General features: G+C 38.2%; 1 protein-coding gene across 1 annotated transcript in view; it reads right to left on the bottom strand.

Moving 5' to 3' along the window:
- The window catches only part of LOC139719777 (uncharacterized), a 79,685-nt gene that overhangs the window by 30,255 nt on the left and 25,061 nt on the right, over positions 1 to 24,369 (bottom strand). The window contains exons 7-11 of the mRNA XM_071631160.1: positions 21,989 to 22,162; positions 7,034 to 7,200; positions 3,548 to 3,695; positions 1,326 to 1,512; positions 3 to 235 (exon numbers count right to left, since the gene is read on the bottom strand). Of these exons, the coding sequence (XP_071487261.1) occupies positions 3 to 235; positions 1,326 to 1,512; positions 3,548 to 3,695; positions 7,034 to 7,200; positions 21,989 to 22,162 (909 nt within the window). The remainder of the gene's footprint in view (positions 1 to 2; positions 236 to 1,325; positions 1,513 to 3,547; positions 3,696 to 7,033; positions 7,201 to 21,988; positions 22,163 to 24,369) is intronic.

Raw genomic sequence — 24,369 nt, 5'->3', positions numbered from 1 at the left:
ACTCTGAGGTCTTCAATCTCCTTGGTCAGCGTATGGATGTCGTTGCTCACCGGCCGCGCCCCTTCAATCTTGGTGTCCGAGGCAGTGACCCACTCCTGGTAAGAATCGACATTTTTCAGGTGATTCACCCACTCCTTGGACAGTTCCAGGTTCTCAAGGGTGGTAGCAGCACGGATTTTGAGGACTTCGTAACGTGCACTGACATCACAGACATCACGCTGAACAGACATTGTATCTGAGAGACAGAGACAAGGGAGAGAGAAACAGACGGACAGACCGACAGACAGAGAAGAGAAAGGGAGTAATTGTGTTCATCCCATATAATAAATAACATATGACACATAGCAAATTGTTATATATATATATATATATATATATATATATATATATATATATGACCCTTCACCACAAACCGACGAAAAGTCGCCCTACATGGATTTTTAGTTACGGGCAGATTCAGGAAGAGCAGACTCTAAGCTTGAAAATGATATATTATAACTCAATTCATATGTTGGAAAGAAAGCACACACTCTGGAAAAGTGTGAACTGAGAAAAGAGGCTTTGAAATACACGGTCTATTCAACCGCTTAATCTTTAACTAGCTGTGCTAGCTGTGCCATGAAAGGGACAAAACACAAGATGTAAACCACTGGAGCAACAACAACGAAAGGATTATCAGATTAAGCTGAAATTGAGCATGTTCTATAAACACATTCTGCCCATGACTAACGCTAACTTTCAAGCAGTAGCGTCATCCTTTCAAAAGTTATTAGACTTGCAAGTGAAGAGTGTGCAAAGGATTTCAAGACATGAAAAGTGGCCTGAAAGATATACCTGATCATTCAACAAAGGGTTGTAGAAAAACTGTTCAAAACACACTTTTCCATTCATGTTAAGATCTCAAACTGAAGAATGATGTAGAAGAAAGATATCTCTTTCAGAAAATATGAAAAACTCAAGATTGACTTGGTTGAATCATTTCACTTTTTTGTTTCTCACGTAAAATAAGGGGGGGGGCAAATTTTTGTTTTGTGATGAACGGTCACATATAATATATGATATATATATATATATATATATATATATATATAGCTGTATACATATATCTGAAACTGGTAATACTAATGGTAACAAGAGTAATGATAATGATAATAATATAAACTACTACAAATGATGATGATAATAATAGTAATAATAATAATGCTAAGAATTACTACAATGACAGGAAAAAGGCTTTCTTCAAGTTACACTTACAGATGTGCATATCAAGTATGATGAAGCCTTTAGAATCGCAAAAAAGTACTATGTGTACATGAGAAACTCACTGTCTAACTCCTCTGGCTCTTGAAATGTGTCCTGTGCCTGACCCTGGTCTGAGATGTTGTCCAACTCCGTGGAACGGTAGTAGGGCACGCTCCGCAGGGTCCGAACAATATTTCCTGTCAGAGTGTCAAGTGCCTCGCCGTTCTTGCAGTTAGCGTCAATGTTGGGTTTGTAATATGCAATCTTCTTCTGTGTGTGTGTTTAAGTGATATTATATCAATTATCTTTCCTTTCAACCAACGGTAAACTGAGTTCATTTCATACAATTTTACGCAACACTTTAGCGTGTATTATATTGTTTGCAGCATTCGAGTCGTTTAATAATCAAATCACGTTGACTGAATTTGTGTGAATTTGTCAGAAAATGTAAGATAGCGATCATGTAACGACATGGTAATTATAGAAACATAAAAAAATAACAAACTTCGTTTTTTTTTTTATTTGATTTGTTTGGGGGTTTTCCCAATATTTCTGTAATAGAACGCAAATAAGTATTCTAAGGTAAGGACAGTCGTCCTCGCAATTATCAGCTTAAAAAAATATTCATTGTAAAACACATTTTCTGGATTTATGGGTAGTTTCACTGCTTAACGTTCAAAAAGGGTTGGACAGAAAGAGAGAGAGACAGAGGGAGGGAGAGAAAGAAAGACGTAATTGAAGAAAATGAGAAGACATATCATTATACTCAGCACGAATTATTCGTTTTGAGGATTGGTTACGCGCTTCAAATTTCCACAGTACGCTGCTTCTGCTTGAATAACAATCTTGATTAAAACGGGGAACGACTGACAAAGAACGGTTAACATCTTATATAGAACAGTTTGTGAAGAATGACTTAGATTAGCTCAGTTTACTTCATTCAACATGCAAAATTTCCTTGCTTCGTAGGAGAACGAAAAGCATTATATACCAACCACCGACAACCTCCAAACATAACATATAGCATAAAATATGTATGTGATATACAAGAGTAATGTAAAGCAAAAGAAAATGATGTAACATAAACAGTAACATTCGGTGGATATGCCAACAATGGATGTCGCTGTGTTTGCACTAAACGTTTAATAGGTTTTGAGGCCTCGGCCTTTTGTCAGCTCAGTTAACTTTGCGACACAAATTAAGATTTGTAGGAAATCGAATGAATAAGGGAGCTATGACATTTTGAAGTTTATGCTAATTTCTGGAAAACATTTCTTGTACAGTGGATATGAATATCCATATGAGTGAGCTGACCATGTCATAACCTCACATTTTTTCCCTATTGATCGCGTACCAAAAATGCCGAAAATTGAATATTTCTGTCATTAAAGTCCGAATCATGATGTTATTCCTCGTTGAATAACATCAGAAAAGTGATCATTTAGATATACGAGGTTTTGAGCGTCGGGCATAATTGCGTTTTTTATGAAAAAAAAAGGAAATTCCACAATTCTATGTACATATATGGCAAGTTGTGAGGGTATGATGTGCTCACTTTGCCATTTGCATATTCATATTGACCGTTCAAGATCTGTTTCCAGAAAATTAGCGAAACTCCAAAATGTCATTACCTACTAATGTTTCACCCGATTTCGATCAAAATTATACAACTGTTGAAGTCGTAATATTTTACTCTTTCTAATCGGATAACTTATATTTGGACTAGATTTCTCCTTTATTATTCATTTCATGTACACTCTTGTACTAACACGCCATTAAAGTGTCTTGATATGAACATTTATTCATTTACGCACTTCAACGATATTGTCGCTGTACATTGCAGACCTAGATCTGACGAAGGGCTAAACGGGTTACTCGAAAGGCAAAATATCGACTTCCATTACTGTCACATACCTCGGTTGACATGATATAACACGGTTAAACTATCCCCTTCATTTTCATGAGTTTATAGACCTCCCTGTTTCTTCTGTATGTCTGTCTGTCTCTTTCTGTCTCTCTCCCTCTATCTCTCTATCTCTTTCTCCATAATATAGGCTAAATGAATAATAGTATGTAATGTAATAGCATGTGTTAATAATGAGGATGTGATTATATATAATTTTCTTTAATATCTATATCTATCCACTATAGTCATGCATTACTATAGGCATACTATAAGTACATGCATTAGAGCTACGTGATAGGAATATAATCAAACACCTTCCTGAGCATGCCGAAGAGTTAAAAAAATGAACTCTGAGATATAGCAGGATATTGTGTAAGGAGGTAACAACGGGATCCCTGCCTTGATTACTCGCAGTTCTTTGGTGTCCACCGTCTCTGGCTGCACCTTGTCCAGTCTGTGCTCCATGTTGTCCATCCAGTAGAGGACGTCGTTCCGATGCGCCTGGTACTCTTCTGTAACCGTCTGTAGATCCTTCAGCTGCTTTCCCCTGGAGAACAGAAAGAATACGAGAGGATGAATGATGAAGGCAAGAAAGGATCAAAATTTAACAAACACGAACCGCGCAGTCTTCCTCATGTCATCAGTGTACTTCCTAATTATGGACTACGGGTGAGATATGTGCTAGGTACTGTTATGTGCAGGTCATCTGCGGGGAACTCCGAGTAGTAAAGTTGTTCTTCGGAAGTCGCACGCAAGGCTTGCGAAGGACAATTTTTATTACCCGGAGATCTCTGCTGATGACCCGCACATGACAGTACCTAGCACGTATCTCATCCGTAGTCGCCCGGAGGTGCGCACGTAAAGCTGTTTACCCGTAACTATGTTCAAGCTCTGTAACATCTTTCCGGGCAAGTTACGCGGGCTTGTTGGGTGTAAGGATTTTCCAGCATACCGGACAATTCCTGAGGGCGGACAGGAGTCGAGCGAGTCAGTGCATGTGCCTTACTTGCTGGACGCGTTCTACTTAAATTCTACCTGCGAGTATATTGTGTGACCTTTGTACCAGTCCCGTGGGGGCCGACAACTCAGTGAAGGAATTCCTCTGAAGGAATGGCAGAAGTCCCATTATGTCATTATCTTGGCTGCATACGGGACTGCGAAGTACCTGCGTGGGAGTTGCCTGCGAGGTGCTACGGCTGAGAGCCTCCTGCTGGCGTTCTGCGTGGACCTCTCGGGCATCCCCGCGACTCATTGGGGAAAAAAATGATCATGCTCAAAACTTGGCTGCGGTTAAGTCGGACTTGCGAGCGCACTTCCGGGCAACTACACACGAGATACGCGCTATATTAGGTACTGTCAGGTGCGGACCACCTGTGGAGAGCTCCGGGTAGTTCCCCGCTAGTCAAGCCGCAAAACTTCCCCAGATGCGGTTTGACAAGGCCTTGAGCATGCTCAAAACTTGTTACGAGTGAGTCATGGGGGTTTGCTCGCATAGGTACACTACTCCTACTGGTGTTCTGCGTGCACCCCCGCGACTCACTCAGAAAATATTTTGAGCATGCTCAAGGCCTTGTCATACCGTATGTGGGAAAGTTTTGTGGGTTGACTTGAGGGGAAGGAAATTTGCTACCTTGGATGAGCTACACTGATTACTACGGCCAGCGCATGCGCATACATCACATGCGCACACATTTCAAATCCACGAACGGATGAGATGTCCGTAGTATTCAGTGTAGCTCTCCCAAGGTCCTCTCCACCGAGTCACATTCAGTCATCAATTCGAACAGAAAGGGACTATTGGCAGAACCAAACGTTGCCCGAAGCCTGTTTTCAATACTTGGACTTAACTGGTAAGTCTTCAAATTGAAGAAATGTTTGGATTTCAAGTTAATATTTACCCGCGATACTATAGTCTGTCATGATCCTGAATGCTACAATGCGAAGCCCCATTTAGCTATGCGTATGGGGCTGCTAGTCGCAGTTACGTGTAGCTATGCGTATGGGGCTTCTGTACACATTTACGTGTACAGTACTACCGCGCCGTACGGCGGTGAGTCAAACTAACGGCTCTGGTACGAAACCATTATTGCATGAAGACATGAGAGCACTTTGGAGCGAGTAAATCTCACAGTGTTTCAATAGTTATATGAAAGGTACTTTAACCTGAAACACAAACTTTGTGTTATTATCTTTAATGCTCATGTGGAAAACACCTGCCGCAGTCAAAGACATGACGGAATGTTTTCTTTTTTCTGTGTGTACTTATTTCTTTGTTACCATGGTAATCAGTATTCTTTTGTACTCATCTATCATTACATAATATTCAATGGTTTCGAGTTCGTTCATATTAATGGTGATAAGCCCCTTTTACACTTTCACGGATTGCTTCACGGATGACCACGGATCGTCATCCGTGGTGTTACGGCATATAAAATATCGATTTCCAATCAATGCCGGTGTGAATACGAGCCCAACTGGGTGTCTACACGGACAAGTGCGGAGTCTACACGGCCAAGTACGGTACCTACACGGACAGACAAGGAATGAACGCGGACCACAGTGGAAACGATACGGAGCTAACCCGGATATCAAGGATTGAGCGCGGATGCAACTAGGTGTTTTCGCGGTCTTTACACGGATGTCCCCAAAAATTTGACTCATGCCAGTTGCTTTTGCTTTTGATACTTTATCATCCTTGGATAACATCCTTCCAAAGTTAAACACAATATAACAAGCACCCCAGAAAATCTAAAGCAGCCTACACACACCTCTACTTGTCGACATCATAAAGGCAAATCTCTTTGTCACGTTTGTTGCAAACTCTCATTTTACGGGAACATCATGACATAAACAAAATTAAACAAAGCAAATTGAAAACAAACACACACACACACACACACACACAAACGCAGCGAGGAGATGTGTGTGGGTCACTGACGCTTAGGCTACCACTATGCGATCAATATGAGGGGATGGTGGCTGTACTGATTGGGAAAGATTTGATCAAATTTCATGATCTTTATGAGCTTGTATGGCAAAATACACGAATTTTTCATCCCGGATGGAGCCGATGCTAATACGGACGTCCCGATGTCTTCACTGATTATTCCGGAATGAGTAAGGAGGTAACACGGAAAAGCCGGTGCCTACAAGGAAGGAATACGGAGGCATCACGGAGTAGACGGTGCCAACAAGGAAGAGTTCGTATTGCTTTCATCCGTGATGTCCGGGATGAAAAATTAAAAGCAAGCTTGACTTTTTTTTCCGCGGACATGCCGGATGATCAAGGATGACTTCACGGAGTCAATACGCCATGCCGGAAACGGTACGGATAATCCCGGTTCGACGATCCGTGGTCATCCGTGATGCAATCAGTGAAAGTGTTAAAGGGGCTAGTGCTTATCTCAGCACTAGCAGCCGCAATAAACGTGAACCTTAAATCAGTCGCTGTTGGCAGGACTGATTGAAGTCCAAATTTTGACGTGAAGTGGCGGTAGCTTGTGCGTAGCCCGGTGCTGGTAGCTGTTTACTGGCGCTGAACTGCGCTTAATTATTGTATTGGGGAGTTACGCGTTTTTAAGGTAATGACTAACAATAGCCTCTTGGGATAATCATTGCCTGTTACATGTTATTATAGTTTCATAAAGGTTGGGGTTGGAGCGAGCGCTGAAATGAAATGGGATCAATTTTGCGTCGCGACGCGGATTGTGTTATTTAATCGTATTTTGTGTGTATCTGTGCGAGCGCGCGCGCGCGCGTGTGTGTGTGTGTGTGCGTGTCAGTGAGTGCACACACACATAGATGCATGATTATTTTCATTTTAAATTCTGGTGTGTAAAGCATTGTGGATTGTATTATTAACCCCCCCCCCCCATTTTGACATACCGTTTCGTAATCAAATTCTTTAAGGTCTTCCACAAGACCTTGCAGTTATTCAGCATGTTCTTGACCTTGGGCACGTCCGTAGCATCATGTTGCCTCAGGAGCCTGTCGGCATTTTCTTTGATGATCTTGTACTGAGGTCGGTAATGGCCAATCTCTTCTTGACATTTCTATCGGAAAAGAGATAAAGAAAATTATTAAGTGACCCTGAATCAAAAAACCAACAGAAAGTCACTAGACATGGAATTTTAGTTAAGGGCAGATTCTGAAGGAGCAGACTCTAAGCTGTAAAATAATGTATAGCTCAATATATTATTGAAATGGACTCCCTAATCTACATAAATACTGGAAAGAAAGCACACACTCGAGTGAATCGAGAAAAGAGACTCTGAAGTATATGTGACCCTGCACCTCAAAACAAACAAAAAGTCGCCAGACATGAATTTTTAGTTAAGACCATATTCTGAAAGAACAGACTTTACGCTTTAAAATGAGGTATAACTCAAATCAAATGGACTCTCCTAACCTATCTAAATATTGGAAAGAAAACACAAACTCAGGAAAAGTGTGAACTGAGAAAAGAGGCTCTGAAGTACAGTGTCTATTCCAGCGCTTAATCTTTACCAAACCGTGCTGGCTGTGCGATGAATGGGACAAAAAACAGGAAGTAAACCACCAGAGTAACAACAATGAAGGGATTATCAGATTAAACTGAAATTAAGCATGCCTTATAAACACATTCTGTCCATAATCAATGCCAACTTTCAAAGCAGTAGCACTATCCTTTCAAAAGTTTTTTTAGAGTTGAAAGTGAAGAGTGTGGACAAGGTTTTCCAGAAATGAAAAAGGGATTCTAAAAACACACTAATCACACTATTCTACCAAAAAATGTTCGAGATAAACTGCTAAAAAAAAAACACATTTTCCTGCCCGTTTTATGATACCAAATTTTAGCATAATGTAAAAGAAGACCAACTCTTTCAGAAAATATGAAAAAGTCAAGTTCGGCTAGGTTGACCCATTTCACTTATTTTCAGTCCTCACGCAAAATCAGTGTGTGCGACTTTATGTTCGTTTTGAGGTGCACGGTCACATATGGTCTATCCACGCGCTTTATCGTCACCAAGCCGTGCTAGCTGTACGCTGAATGGGGAAAAATAAGATGTAAACCACAGGAGTAACAACAATAAAGAGATTATCAGAATAGGCTGAAATAGAACATGCTTATCAATACATTCTGTACATGACTGATTCCAACTTCCAAAGCAATAGCATTATCCCTTCAAAAGTTATTAGACTTGAAAGTGAAGAGTGTACACAGGGTTACTAAGAAATTGAAAGGGGCCGCAGAAACATGCCTGATCTCGCTACTCTATTAAAAAAAAAAAGTTGTAGAAAAACTTCTGAAAACCCACTTTTCCATATTCATTTGATAATCCCAAAATCAAGAATATGGTAGAAGAGTAGCTCTTTCAGAAAATATGAAAAATCCAATATTTACTTGGTTGACCCGTTTCACATTTTTTGAGTCCTCACGTAAAATGAAGGGGTGCGACTTTTTGTTCGTTTTGTGATGCATGGTCACATTTGTACTGTCGTCTGCACACGATGGAGTGGGAAGCGTGACTCGGCTCAGACATGATCATATTATTCGAAAATACCTGCAACAAATCGTGCTCATATCATATCACCAATATCTGTTAAGAACACACAGAAGAATAGATTGACTGAGAGTCTACCGCATGCAGTGTAATACGTGTACAGACGACGCTTTGATGCACAACTAACTGATTCACATTTAAATGTTCGTCACTGTTCCGAATACACTCCCATGGGCAGCCAATGAATAGCGCCGCCCATGAATCCCATGACGAAACTACCTAAAGAGTACCTAAACAACGACAATGCGAATAATGATTATGGTGCAAGACGTGGATGAATACGCGATGCATACATTCGAAAAATAGCTACATTGATTGGTATGAACTGACAATTACAGATTTTTGAAGAATGAATCCTGTTATTGATTATTTAAAAAAGAAATACTAATGGCTGTCGTCGATTAAAATGGTCAAAAATTTGAGAGTGAAAAGAAAAAAAAATGTTCGTGGATGACATTGATGATGTCATTTGAGTTTATTCATTATTTTTATTGATTTAGCACAAGGCAGAGAAAAAACGCGTCGAAAAAAAAAGGGTCAGGAAAAAGTTAAATCTGGGTATACTACTGAAAGATGGTTAAAACAAAAACAAAAACTCTTACGATGTGCTTAAATCATTATTATTATACCATTAAAGAAAAAAAAGAGGAAGACTCAATGTATTTGCAAGATGAAGAAAGTGCGTTGATTACTTCTTGAGTGACTCCATGGACAACTATATAGACTCAAGGCGATATTTCATTTCATTTCATTTCATTTTATTTCATTTCATTTCATTTCATCTCGATTATTTCATTCTTTATTTTTTCAGCAAAACGTAGCAGAAGATACATTAGGAGTTATAACATAGACATGTATTAAATTGTCCATGATAGATTATGGATAACAGATACAAATTATACAAGTTAAGTTTTCGAGAAAAAAAAAGAGGTAAACTAAAAAGCACGCTTGTAAATTGTGAACGACTCAAAGAATTCTTATGAACATATTGGTTTTCAAAGACAGGAATAACACAACGACATGACATAATTTGACGGAAGGGTATACTACTGAAAATATTAAAGCACAACAGAAAAATGAAAAGAAAGGAAAAGAACGGAAAAGCCCACACGCTGGACATCGGGATCGGGAGAGGATATTGAGGTGCTTCGGAGCTCATGTGGCTGAGCAAGGTTTATGCAACTAAGATGATCTAATAAATTACACAATGATGAATTCACTGATTGACGATGAACTTTATGCTATACAGACCTGCTAGCTATAGTATGAATAGTAAATGTCTTAGTATGAAATTAGCAAAAAAAAAACCAAACAAACAAACAAACAAAACAAAACATGTTTGAACTTGCGCTGAAACGAATTCAGAGACGGAGAATTTTTTTTTTTTCATATCACAATTTAAAGAATTCCAGAATCTAGGGCCGGTGTATATCTACATGTATTTTGAGCAAATAAAGATCTCAGGAGGGGTAAATGCAACTTATCAAATCACCTGGTGTGATAATAATGGAAAGCAAAATGATTTCGTGAAAACATTGATTAATCACGCTGGCAAGTGCATTTGTATTGTGATTAAAAATAAACTGACTTACTTGAAAGAAAAACAAATCTTGAATTTTTAAAATCTTATATAAAACAAATAATGGATCTGCATTGGAACGTGGTAAACGTCACAAATAATACGAAATACCTTTTTCGTAATAACAATAGTTTATCTAATTTAATCAAGTTTGAGGGGCACTACAACCCCATGAGTAAGGCAATAATTAATTAAAAAATGCAACGTCAACAGGAGGACAACGAGATATGAGATATAAGTCTATTAGTAATACCATATCTCGCGATAATTATTCTACTAACATTGATGATATGAGGCTTCCACGAAAGTTTATGGTCGACTGTGATACCTAGAAATTTTATGTGGGACACACGTTCTAAATGAACGTCATCAAAATGATATCTGTCCGTAAAACTTCTGTAGACTTCCTAAAACACATATTGCTGTAACGTAACCACTTTCACCACTCGGGTTGGGGATTCCAATCTGGATCCCGTGTTTAAATTGTCATTGCAATTATCCCTCTCACACCTCTCATCACTCTCTTTGATTCCACAGAGAATGATTAATGCATCCAGCACACAGATGATGTACCTTTACCGTTCCAACTTCAGCGTTTATTCCTTTCCGTTGGGGTTAGGGTTGGGGTTAGGGTTAGGATTAGGATTAGGGTTAGGTTTAGGGATAGGGTCCCCGATAGATTTTTAGTTTCCCCAATCTGTGCCGTCTAAAAAAACACGCGTCCCGGCCTAGTAGCCTGACATCGCTCGCTAGACACATCCAATCCCTAGCCCTTTTGTCTCCAATCTGATCTACTGTGTCCACACTCGTACTCCGTACAGCCTATACGCGCGCACACAGCCAATCCCTGCAAGGTTGGCTGCGCACGCCTGTGCTGCAGGCCTACACATGTACGTAACACAATGACGCACCTGTGTGTATAATTAATACACACAGCAACTACAAACACACACAGACGAGCCACTCACACACACATACACAGAGGAAGAGAGAGGAGGAGAGAGAGTAAGTAGAATGGGAAGGAGAGAGAGGGAAAGAAAGGAAGCGTGAAGAGATTAAAAGAGTGTGTAGTGGCCTATGGAACGCCATTAAGGAAACAATACAAAATTCATTTCACTCCAGCCAATATTCATTTCACTTTTAACAAATACATTTCACTCACAAACATTGATTTTACTTTTTATAAAAATACATTTCACTTTTCACAATAATACATTTCACTTTTAAATTAAAATTCATTTCACTTTTCACAAAAATACATTTCACTTTTGAATTAAACTTCATCTCACTTTTCACAAAAATACATTTCACTTTTGAATTAAAATTCATTTCACTTTTCACAAAAATACATTTCACTTTTACATAAAGATTCATTTCACTTTTCACAAAAATACATTTCACTTTTACATAAAGATTCATTTCACTTTTCACAAAAATACATTTCACTTTTAAATACAAATTCATTTCACTCTTCACAAAAATACATTTCACTTTGGCGTACCATATCACTCAGACGAAACCATTTCACTGCGCTAAAACCATTTCACTCTGATAAAACCATTTCACTCTGATACAAAAAAAATACGTTCCTCTTTTTTCCCGGCCAAAAGGTGGCGCCAGTCTGAGAGGAGTCACAGTGCCATGGCACTTAGCACTATGAGCTGAGGTGAGTGGCCGGCCGGCCAGCTGGCCGGCTGGCTATGCAGTACCTAGATTTAGCGCGCTACGCTGGCGCGGAAGCGACGCGAGGCGAGCTAGCTAGCAGTCGACGGTCCTCGCCTCGGCCTAACTCACATGCACGCTCGTGCCGTTACATGCATACTACATCGAGAATTGAATCTACGCCTGACTTGCTGAATGATTAACGTGTGTTTTACAACGCTTTTCAACAGCGATGTTGTGGGGTAAGTCTGACTTCTTGTGATCGACATGCTATTTTTTCCTGTTCAAAATGAGTATTTTTTTGCCGTTTACTAGTATCTCGAAGTTGACATAGTATTTTTCCTCTTTCAAAACATTCCCGTGTTTATAGCTGGCTGCTGACCCATCTAAAAAGGGGATTGATGTGACTTTTTGTTCATCAGGTCGGCAATACTTCGTGCTTTACGCAGTGATCGCATCTAGTGCGGACGGGGACTTTTTCGGACCGTAAATGCACCGTTGTTGACGATCTCTGCGGAGGTGCAGGGTCAGTCCCATATATTGAAATTAGCGTTGTTCATTCGCTCAATTGGAACTTCGTGATATCGTGTGTTGTGTACACTTCTACTTCTACGAAGATACTCAGCAGGATCCATAAGTCGGGATGTAGTGCTAAGGAGTTGAACTTAGGTGCTCATTTGCAGTGCATGCTTGTTGGTGCATTAAAAATATATGGTGCGAGTAAAAATCTTGTTCCTCAGTCTAGATGCTGAGTGGAAGAGCTCCCTTAAAGGCCTCCAATGAAGTGGCTTCAAGGGCGTTTTTAGGAAGCCCATTCCAAGCAGTTACTGTACGTGGAAAAAATGAGTTCCGATAGAGTTGGGTTCGGGTAGGAATTGCCAGCAACTTGTTTGGATGGTACTGTCGTGTGTTGCTAACAATCATGGGTGATGTGTAGTGCTGTGCATTGATGGCTGCCATGTTGTGCTGAATCTTGTACATGAGGAAGAGGCTAGCAGCATTTCTTCTCCTCTCCAGACTTTCCCATTTAAGCTGTTCAATCATGGCAGAGACACTGTCTGGACAGTAATACCTCTGGAGGGTGAATCTTGCCGCTCGCCTTTGGATGGCTTCTATTTGGGAAATGTGTTTGTTTGTATGTGGGTTCCAGACTGAGCTGCAGTATTCTAGGTGTGGTCTCACTAGGGAGAAGTATGCTTGTTGGCGGATCCTTTGCGAGGTCTTTCGTAGGTTTCTGCTGACTAGTCCTAGCATCCGATTGGCCCGGGATGTGATGTTGTTGATGTGACTTTGCCAGGATAGGTTGGATGAAAAAGTTAACCCTAGATACCGGAGATCTGATACAGATTCAAGGGGAGTGTCTCCCAGGGTGTATGTATTTCTGTTGGCTTTGTGTCCAGTGTACAGTGAGTCAGTGTAGGCCGGTGGCGGTAGGCCTACAATTGTATGTGGCGATGGCAATTTGTAAATTTGAATTTACAACTTATTCACAAAAATTGTACAGTGTACAATGTGTATGCTGTCTATAATAAACAGGGTCTTAGTCTTCATCTCTTAGCAGTTAATTATTATATGATTTAGGCACCTACTCATCACTTAATACAAACAAGAACAGTATAGATTCAATATTATTATTATTATTAGTTTTTTTCTTTCGCATGGAGAAAGAAGGCACAAGAGCGATTCTAGTATTTGATGTAAACATAATTTTCATGACATGTTTAAGAGTTGACCCGGCTGCAATGTTAACACTAATAGAGTACCAGGCTATTTGAATTTTTCAAGTTGGTATACAGGTTGTCGGTAAATATAGAGATGTATTATTAGTCTTCCGCATCTACAATTTGTAACAATAAAGTTTACGAGGATGTCTGAATGAATGCAATTATTCTCAGAATAATATGAAGAGTTTGTTCGCAAAAACCGATAAGTCCATATTTGCCAAATGGAGATATTTGCGATTAAAGGTCAGGAAAAATAAAGAGAATACTAAGAAAATTTTTGCTTCTTTTGACCATAATTTCAAAAATGCCCTTTTATATGTAGTGACCAATATCTCATTTAAAAGGTGTTATTTTGTACTTTATGACAGAGACCGTACTTGAAAATCTTCAAAAATGGACTTATCGGTTTTTTGCGAACAGACTCTTCATATGTTTACCATAGTACAGTGCATGTCTGTAGTTTCTCTCTGCTTGAATTGGGGTTTACTCCAACATAATGTTTTCGGACATGTTATTGTGAATAATGGTTTATAATATCATCTATGATTAATTTTCTCTATTTGTGTCACATTGTATATGTAGGTATCCCCAGTACCTGACATCACACCGATGGAACATGCATATTTAAGGTGATTCTCTTCTCTGTGGCCTCCAGGAAAATCTGCATGACATAAACGAGGAGATCTACACTGTCAGTTCTATAGTGTATTTTGTTTTCTTGGATGCACACGTACCATTCAATCTCTGACAGATTTTTATCAAGGAGAGCACTGCTGTTTTGCAAGCGCTGAGTGACTTCCTCACAAGAATAGAAACAACTGATTAGTACACCTGTCAACTTTTTCATTTCATTGAAAAACCTAGAGCAGTATGTGATCATGATAACCTACCTCAGAAAGGTGCTAAATATGTGATATGATACAATAGGAAGAATGAAGTTGATATACAATTGTAACATATTACAGTATGTTACTGTATATCAACTTCATTCATCTTTACGGTAACATTTTTAGTAAAGAGGATGTACATGTATATTCTTTGAAAAGCACGGTTGTTGTAGTAAATGTGAAGTTCGACCATTACAGATACATCAATGTGTGGAACTATGCAAGATAGTATATGGTAGATTATGTGCATTTAAATTACTTTGGAGTTTGTACAGATGGCAGAATTATGACCCCTGATTAAACTAAATATTATCCTTCATGATATTCTTGATAAATGTTATGGAAGCAAGTACATTGTACAGTATGAAGTAGTATCTGGATGTTGAAGGTATGAATTTAATTTGTACATCATCACTGAAGCACTATAAGAGGTTTAGTTAGTACATGTATGCATGTTTTATTGCTAATATTTTGGTTGTGACCCATTTCAGAAGAGGTTTCAAAGATGTAAGAATTCTGTTCGATCAGGAAGATACACAAGGTATGTCACCAAAAGGAATTGAACGGTCAAGAAGGGATAAGGAAGATGAAGATTTTGACACAACAGTTAGATAGATGATACATTACATTAGTACTTCTTCCAAATCAACCAAAATTTTGAACATGTTCGCATTGAACGGGCATGCTCTTATTAGATACCTATAAAGAAAAATTGTGGACCTTGTGAAAGGTAAGATGAGCAGATTTTTATAACACCTGGGGGGTTTCATGTTGGCCTGTAGTCTACCCCAGGGTTGTCGAGTGTTGTTACTGGTAAGGGGTTCGAATACACATTTGTATCATTCACTCAGTCATAACCATGAAGAGAGTGACACACGGATATTTTAAATGTGTATGATACTGCTTGTGTACATGTACTGATACATGTGTATTCAGTTGACAGAGATGTTGGGATGATTAGTTTGCCTTTCGACATTTCAGATAAGATTATATACAGTCAATGCTAAAGTTGGGAATGAAAGATTTCTTCACATAGATGTTTTGCAAGATGCTATAAGGCCAAATCTAATCTGTCTGCTTCAATTTCCAGTAATATTGATGTTTTAAAGTTACTTTAAATTTTTTATCTGTTTAGTTTCCAGTAAGTGTACTTCATACATTGGCGGATCCAGTTAGGACCGCAACTGGCGCACGCCCCCCTTTATTTTTTGTTTAAACAAAAGAAATTAAAAGAAAAAAATGGGGGGAGGGTGCATGCACCCCCCTTTAATTTTGTAAACGCGTCCCCTCTTTACAGAATTCCTGGATCCGCCCCTGCTTCATATGTAGTATGTACACTTCTGAATTGTTGATGCAGCTGCCAGTTCATGTGTTTGAAACATTGGCAGTGTGACCAATAGATACATTGTACTTGCCTTCAAAGTATTTAAGGGCATATGGACACCTTCAAAACATTCTCTGCTGTTTGGACTGTCGATGAAGTTTATATATTTTGTACATGTTTCATTTTGTTTCCAGTAAGTACACTTCATATGTATACATGTACACCTTCAAATTGCTCTTGCAGCTGCCAGTTTACTGTCACCCTCTGTTCATGTGTGTGAAACCTTGGCGATGTGAATACTATAGTAGATACATGTATGTGTACCTGCCTTCAGAGTACTCAAGGGCATTTGTACACCCTCAAACATTCATGCAGTTTGAACTATTAATGAAGTTATCTCTGTACATGTATCATTTGAGTGAAACCTTGCCAAAAGTGTAGATGGCATGTAATTTACAGAGTATTGCCTCAAAACATTTGTGGTAGTCTTGCTTGATTTTATTCACTTACATAACATTCAAGCCATATTCACAACTGTTTCATGTTTGTGCAACATCGGTATCAGTGTAGTTTGTTTATTGCCAGTGTCAAAATTTGCCGGCATTTTATTTGTACAGATCTGCTCCATACAATGTAGCTCTGCAATTGTTCAAACTACCTGGTACATTCATTTGCTCTTGTCTTATTACTGAGCTTCACCAGAAGAATTTTTTTTTTGAAATGTTCACTGTACATCACTGTTGTAGTCAAGACAGACTGATCCTACTCGCGTTCCTACATGTACTCACAAGACCGCTGACAGTTGTACCTTTTGCAGGTCTCTTACATGCCACTTGGCTGGAGACTGAGTCCAATACCACCACCAAAAAATAAATCAAAAATAATTAATAAATGGATGAATAAATAAATGAGAGTTATAAATAAAAAAGAAAAAATGATCTAAAACTGCATTTGACTATACTGCTAAAAAGTAGATAAAACTGTAGACTGCTTATGCAGCTCTTACTTTAGGTATTATTTTTTTTTTTGTTATGTGTGTGATACATTGTCATGAAGATTGGTGGATACCTTGAAACTTAACTGCGATGTAGTTCTTTCAACACTTACATGTAATAAATAAATATATATATATGTGTATATATATATATATATATATGGAGATGTATATACATTTATAAAGAAAAAAAACTTGTGGATTGTGCTCCTTTCTCTGTTGTTATTAATGGAAAAAAAGGTATTTTATTAATTGATGAGAATGGCATGTGCAATAATGTATGTAAATTTCTCTGCCTAGTTAGGTAGGCCTATAGTAATAGAGTGAAGTAATGTAGTGAAGTCCTTGGGATCAACAGCTTTCTTTTGTTATATCAAAATGTTAGGTAGGCCTATAGTAATAGAGTGAAGTAATGTAGTGAAGTCCTTGGGATCAACAGCTTTCTTTTGTTATATCAAAATGTTGTTATAACCAAGCATGTAAAAAAAAAGTGGATAATGTAAGCGGAATTTCGATATAATGTAACTGTGTTCACTTTAGCGGAGTGAACGGTATAAGTAGTGGTTATAATGTATTTGAGTGGATGCTTAGGATGCTTTGAATTGAGAGAGAGTGATGTGAATGATTGATGGCAGAATGAAACTGAGAATCAGACACTTCCTGTTGACGAAATCAGAAGGGTGGACAAAAGCAAACAAAACAAACATACATTGTATTATGAATAACAAGAACAAGACATATAATCAAAAAAAGAGGGGGAGAGAGAGAGAGAGAGAGGCCCAGCAAGAGGCTGTAGACTATTAATTAGTACGTAATGTCTAATGACAGACACAAGTACAGTATATCACAGCTAGACGCTCGAAACTGACCACTTGTATTTACGCTGGGGTCGCTCATACAGTTAGACACACACGTACAAAGGCATCGAGGACACACGTCAATTTCTATATGTGGGACAGTACAGTACTTCGCGATTTCGTGCCGAGAAAAAAAGGAATGGCATCCCTATGATATCAGCTGGCTGCTGACCCATCTACAAATCATCACATTACACTTTTAGGTATCATCTTAAAGCTGAATAAATTTCCTTTTACATGATATAACTTTTGTTGGTGCCCCACGATGAAAAAGAAGACTTTTAGGAGAATTTTAGAAGAATATCTGTATCCATTATTTCCGGAACATCTGCAATTAGTTAGCCACGAAGTTGATAATCTTTCATGTCGTTCTTGGAAAAATCAACAAGATAGCATCCAAGTTTTAACCTTTACCTATCAAATAAAAGAAAAATCATGTGAAAACGTAATTCAGTGACCAAGATATGAGCATTTCAAAACGATTCTCCAATCGTGCTCTCTATGACTTGCGGGGTCAACTCGCGTGCGAGGACTTGGATATTCTAGACGGGTTTTTTCGGGCTTGCCGACTGACTGGCTACTCAGTAAATCTAGGTACTGCATGCATAGCCAGCCGGCCAGCTGGCCGGCTATTCACCTCAGCTCAGCGCTAACAAAGTGCCATGGCACTGTGACTCCTCTCAGACTGGCGCCACCTTTTGGCCGGGAAAAAAGAGGAACGTATTTTTTTGTATCAGAGTGAAATGGTTTCATCAGAGTGAAATGGTTTTATCAGAGTGAAATGGTTTTAGCGCAGTGAAATGGTTTCGTCTGAGTGATATGGTACGCCAACGTGAAATGTATTTTTGTGAAGAGTGAAATGAATTTGTATCTAAAAGTGAAATGTATTTTTATGAAAAGTGAAATGAATCTTTATGTAAAAGTGAAATGTATTTTTGTGAAAAGTGAAATGAATTTTAATTCAAAAGTGAAATGTATTTTTGTGAAAAGTGAGATGAAGTTTAATGCAAAAGTGAAATGTATTTTTGTGAAAAGTGAAATGAATTTTAATTTAAAAGAGAAATGTATTATTGTGAAAAGTGAAATGTATTTTTATAAAAAGTAAAATCAATGTTTGTGAGTGAAATGTATTTGCTAAAAGTGAAATGAATATTGGCTGGAGTGAAATGAATTTTGTATTGTTTCCTTAATGGCGTTCCATAGTGGCCAATACAAGTTGTTACATTACATGAACAGGTACTGAAACTCAAACCAGGCCAGTAGGCCTAATCAATTTTGTTACATTACTTAGTTTTCTGAAGATTAGATGACAATTTATTGGCTCTTATATCTACTTGGTCACTTTTTTTCAATGCAGAATTAACAGTGTGGACAAGAGTAATTTAACTTTGAAGGGAGAAGAAAATATTTCAGTCATGGGCAAAATGTATAAAGTAGTGTGTCAGATTCGTTTATTTTTCATCGCAGTAACAATATCTGTCGTTTTATATTTCGTAGTTAGACCATAGAAAATAGAACTGAAAATGGATTGGCATACACATTTTGTGAAATGAATATCAGATTGTGGTACTCCTTTTGCCAGATTTTCTCCTGTCATTGAAAAATAAGAAAAAAAAAACATTGGTTATATTACCGGGATCTTTTACTATGAAAGGACAAGTCCACCTTCACATGTGAATTGAGTGAATGCAGCAATAGCTGTAGAACACATCAGTGAAAGTTTGGGGAAAATCAGACAATCCATTCAAGAGCTATGAATTTATAAAGTATCTTCACAGTCACTGCTGAATGAGAAGAGTCAGCCTATAATGTCAAATGCGTACAGCGTTCATAAGGAAAAGTATAAAGAGAATTTCACGAAATGTTACTTTTTGAAAAAAGTGCACATATCCTCGACTCGTCACCGACGTATGTTAAGGATAATATTATTCCCCTCGCCTTCTGAAAGAAAGGAGTCCAGTTTTCTGTCATTATGCGAGACGAGAAAATATCTTGATTGTCCTTATACTTTCTTTATGTAGTTGTACACATGTGATATCACAAGCTGTAGTCGTCTTGTATCCAGCAGGGACTAAGCAGAAACTTCAAAATTTCATAACATTTAAACAGATTGTCCATTTTTTTCTCAAACTCTTGCTGATGTGTTCTGTTAATATTGCTACATTCACTCAATCCACATGTCTATGAAGGCGAACTTGCTCTTTAAATCGTATTTTTGTAATATTCAATTCTTGTTATATTGTATTCATGGCCTGCTTTAATATCTTCCCCGTATTCTTTACATCCTGCTTATAATTTTCTATCTAAATCGTCTAATATTTCGCTTTTCCGATCCTATTCTTTACCTTAGTTGAAATATTTTTATATGACTTGTATTTATTTTTTGAATCCTCAGTTTGTATTCTTATTTAAATTTGTGATAAAACCTATTTTTCCTTTAAATTAAACTGAGGAGAGATCTCGACATCCATGGGAGTTTTGGAGATGTTTTATATATTATTAACTGATTAATTAGGAATATAATCATCTTCATTATCTCCATAAATTTATCAAATGATACATTCGCATCATAATTATCACAACACTTTCCCAATCAACCCTATCTGTTTAAAGCTAGAACCAAGACTAGCTAAATTTTCCGGTGTGGCCGTAGGTCTAAATGAAGGAAAACAAAACTCATGTAATATCGTAATTTGTATGTCCCTTGTCGGATTATGTAGCGTGGTACAATCACAACTCTTACTCTCAGACGCGAAGAGAAACCAGGTACATACTTTGATATGCAGTTTAGACAAGTGCACATTTATTGGTAACTATAATGTATCCAGCGTAGAATCACAACAAATGTATATGCACGCAGGCTCCCTTATTTCGCTTGGTAGCCATATAGCTACCGATGACAATGGTCATTGGTATATGGCCAGGGAGTATCGCCCCTGAGGACTTGTCCCCCAGAGGGGAGAATCCAGAATGACCCGTCTTACCATGTGGGGGTAATATATAAGATATTGGTCTTTGATGTAAGAATTAGTTTGGTTACAATAATGTAGCAGAACTGAACCAAGGACTGACTGTGGGAACTGTAAATGCAGGGGTCTGAATTACTTGGGGAACAACAGAAAGGACTAAGTATTAAGTTCGTCGCGGATTACTAGAGGAAGGAGTATATAAGTGATGGTGGGCTTTTACATGGGAAGTTTGCTTGGTAGTTTGATGAAATTGTTGATGAAAGGATATAAGAACTATTAAAGTGTGGAAATTGTAAACAGGAGTTCACTGGGAAGTTCAAATGACATTGCTAATGAAGAGATGTAGGAACTTTGAAACTGTGGGAATTGTAAACAGGGTTTGGGGTGGACTAGCTTTCTAAATGAACCAATGTTCAGGATAGCATCTTTCTGTCTTACACTCATAAACCAAAATGCTTGAGATCACAATATGTTATAATTGCAAAATGATCGGTCATATCAGATATCAAAATTTTTGAAGAATTAGTAAAAATATCATCAAGGAGGATTGCTGCTTGATTTGTAACACGTGTAGGTTTGGAAATTAATGGTAAAAAAGAGGATGAAAAAAACATTTCAAGAAATTTTTGAGATGTATTATCATCACTCTTATTCGAGTAAATATCGAAGTCATTCATTACAAAAATTATTTTATTAACAAAAAGAGGTTTTTTTAATGAATTTATGATACCATCTAAAAAATTCTTTATGATCTGAGGGAAAATGCTAGATTTTGGGTGTCTATAAACAACACCGACTATAATATTTTTACTTTGAGGATTGGAAATGTCCACAAACAAAGACTCTACAGATACCATTTAATTTATATTTAATTCATCACAAACATTTAACTGAAATTCACTAGATATATGAATCGCAACCCCACCGCCCGCCCTATTCATTTTATTAACAATCAAATCATAGCCATTTAGTGAATGCGGTAAAATGTCAGATGATAACCATGTTTCTGTTAAACCTATTACAGATATTTGTTGTTTATCTTGATTATTGACAATATCTGTAATTCATCGTAAAATATAGCCTCCTGTGGCATAACATACCCTCTCGTGACATAACAATTAAAAAAAATAAAATAAGCCCTGTGAATTGTATCGTTTTTGTAAAAAGCAAATGATCACAACTTCTACTATGCTATCTACAAAATCTGAGGGAAAATGCAAAGAACTTTTCTTCATTGAAGAAAAACAAAACAAAAACAAAATCGGTTATACGCTTTCCACAATATGATTTCAATTCGTTACCTTGTTCTCCTCGCTGATTTTGTACAGGCCTTGGACCATAAATTCTTTGGACTCTAAGCGGGCGATCTTGGGTAAGAGCCAGTCCTCTAGCTTGTCCAGAGCTTGCTCGAAGTCTCCCAGTTTATCTACCTGATTGGACAATTGATGACCTTGCTCCCTGGACGCCCCCGAGACCTGCACGGATTGACGTTTGAAAGCAGGTAAAACTCCAATACAGATGGAATTGTCATGATGTTGCATTCTAGATTAAAATGTCTTTGGATAATTAGATTTGCCTTTGAATGAGACGTCATATTCACTAAGTAAACCACTAGCTTTATGGATGAAGATGATACATCAGTCACCACAAGCTTTACGTATGAAGATGATACATCAGTCACTGCTAGGTTACGTAAATATTATGCATGCTTACTTGCACGGACCAACAGGCCTAGATTTCTTCTTTTTGTGGTGATTGGAATGGCTCTTCTTATATCTGTTGGAGCTAGTACATGCGAGGAGCTTATCTGTAACCCTTATTGAATCTTAAAGGACACAATGTCATATACATTACATGTTGTAGTGCAAACAAAATATCCTCGTTGAAAAACGATAGCATTTTCTTCATGATTTGTGTCAGGTGGCTGCAAGGCAAACAATCCGAATTAACACACTGTGTACGCAGGCAACCACGGGATTGACGACTTTGCGGTAACCTCTGGCAATGAAGAGCGCCGTGCCTACGAGCACATCCGCAACTATTGGACTTTACAGGGATAGTACAGTATTGGTGGAGATGAGTTGGGCTTTTATTTTTTGCGAGATACCAACTAATGATATAGTACCGAGCATACCACTTCAAGAGGAATTCAAAGTTTATTTGATAAAATTCGGGTTTGGAATGACTGAAACATCCAAAAGAAGTAAAACAAAGCGATCTTAATAAAACGTGGGTCCCACACTTTATATGAATCGCCCTTTTTTGGATATCTCAGCCATTTATTTCTAAAACCAATATTCATCAAATAAACGTTGAATTCCTCATAGAATTACATGCTCTTTCATATTTCATAGGAGGTTTCTCATTATCTCACCAAAAAATGTCAGAAACCTGAAATTAGGTCTCAACCAAAACTGTACAATCCCTTTAATCAATGGACCGCGGATTAACAGTACGGTGCTCACCCACACCAGACTTTATGCTCTTAGACAATGTAACTTGTTATTATGCATGCATTGATGAGAGTAGGACACGATAGTACACTTTCTTTATAGTCATGATTGATTATTAGAATTTGGGTACTTCTACTAAATTTCCACTGTGTAATTTTCAGTCTACTGGCAGAAAAGGCATCAAGAAATGAGAATCTGTAATTTGGATGAAAATGACCCCAAAATAGAAACCCCTCCTCTTTTCAAATTAATGAAACTCTCCCGTCGAGAGGTGGCATTACGGATAAAACCAGGTAACTTGTTCCAAGTTTTAGATCCACGATAATTGAGATAATTGAGAGGACAGCTAATTGCATATCAAGTTTGGAAAAAAAAATCGTTTTGTTATCAAAGATTGCAAATACGTTGGGGTCATATGACGACTCTATAAGTATACATGGACACAATATTGATAGTGGATTCCCTGGGTGACTGTTTGCCATTCTAATCTCTGAAGCATTATCCCTTGTGGGGTCAAAAAATACTAATCGAGCGAATCTGTTCTGTAGCTTCTGTAACCTCGTTATGTAACAACAGGCTGCACTTCCCCATACAACATTGCAGTAATCGAGGTGAGGTAAAATCATGCTATAGTATAACATTTTAAGTGTTTTACCCGGTTAGTAACTCGTTGTCATTGAGAGGTAACAGATCGTCCTAGAAAATTTCTGCACTGTGTAGTCAACGCGCTTGGCCCAATTCAAATGACTGTCTATTATCACCCCAAGGTACTTAAAATCATGCACTTGTTCAATAAGCACGTTCACATCCTTGAAAGTGAAATGCCCTTCGCCATTGGTTATGTCGCCCCCTTGTGTCGGATGGGGCTGTGTTCTTGCGACTGGTGATTTGGTTTTCACGTCCTAATAAAGTTATCGAAGAATTGCAGTAGAACCGTGTGGCTGTGTCCTCCCTACTGGCGTGGTGGCAGCTGCAAACTTGAATCCCGTGCATCGATCACCCATATACCTATAAAGGAGGATACTACTGGCAACCCTCGCCGTCACATGGACAAAAAGTAAGTTTTTGTACGAAGTTTTACTGTAGTCTCTACCCTAGCAGTCCCACACATACGTTATGGCGTCTGCTCCCAAAGCACCGAAACAGTGGTGCCTCACGAAAGTTGAAACGATCACCTCTTTTGAGAGCTGGCGTCAAAACTTACTCTATACCCTCAACCTCGACCCCAT

The sequence above is a fragment of the Diadema antillarum genome, unplaced genomic scaffold, assembly GCF_040938485.1.
Source record: "Diadema antillarum isolate AM-2024a unplaced genomic scaffold, OU_Dant_1.0 scf00000114, whole genome shotgun sequence".
Classification (NCBI taxonomy): Eukaryota; Metazoa; Echinodermata; class Echinoidea; order Diadematoida; family Diadematidae; genus Diadema; species Diadema antillarum.
This window is presented reverse-complemented; position numbering and strand designations above follow the sequence as displayed.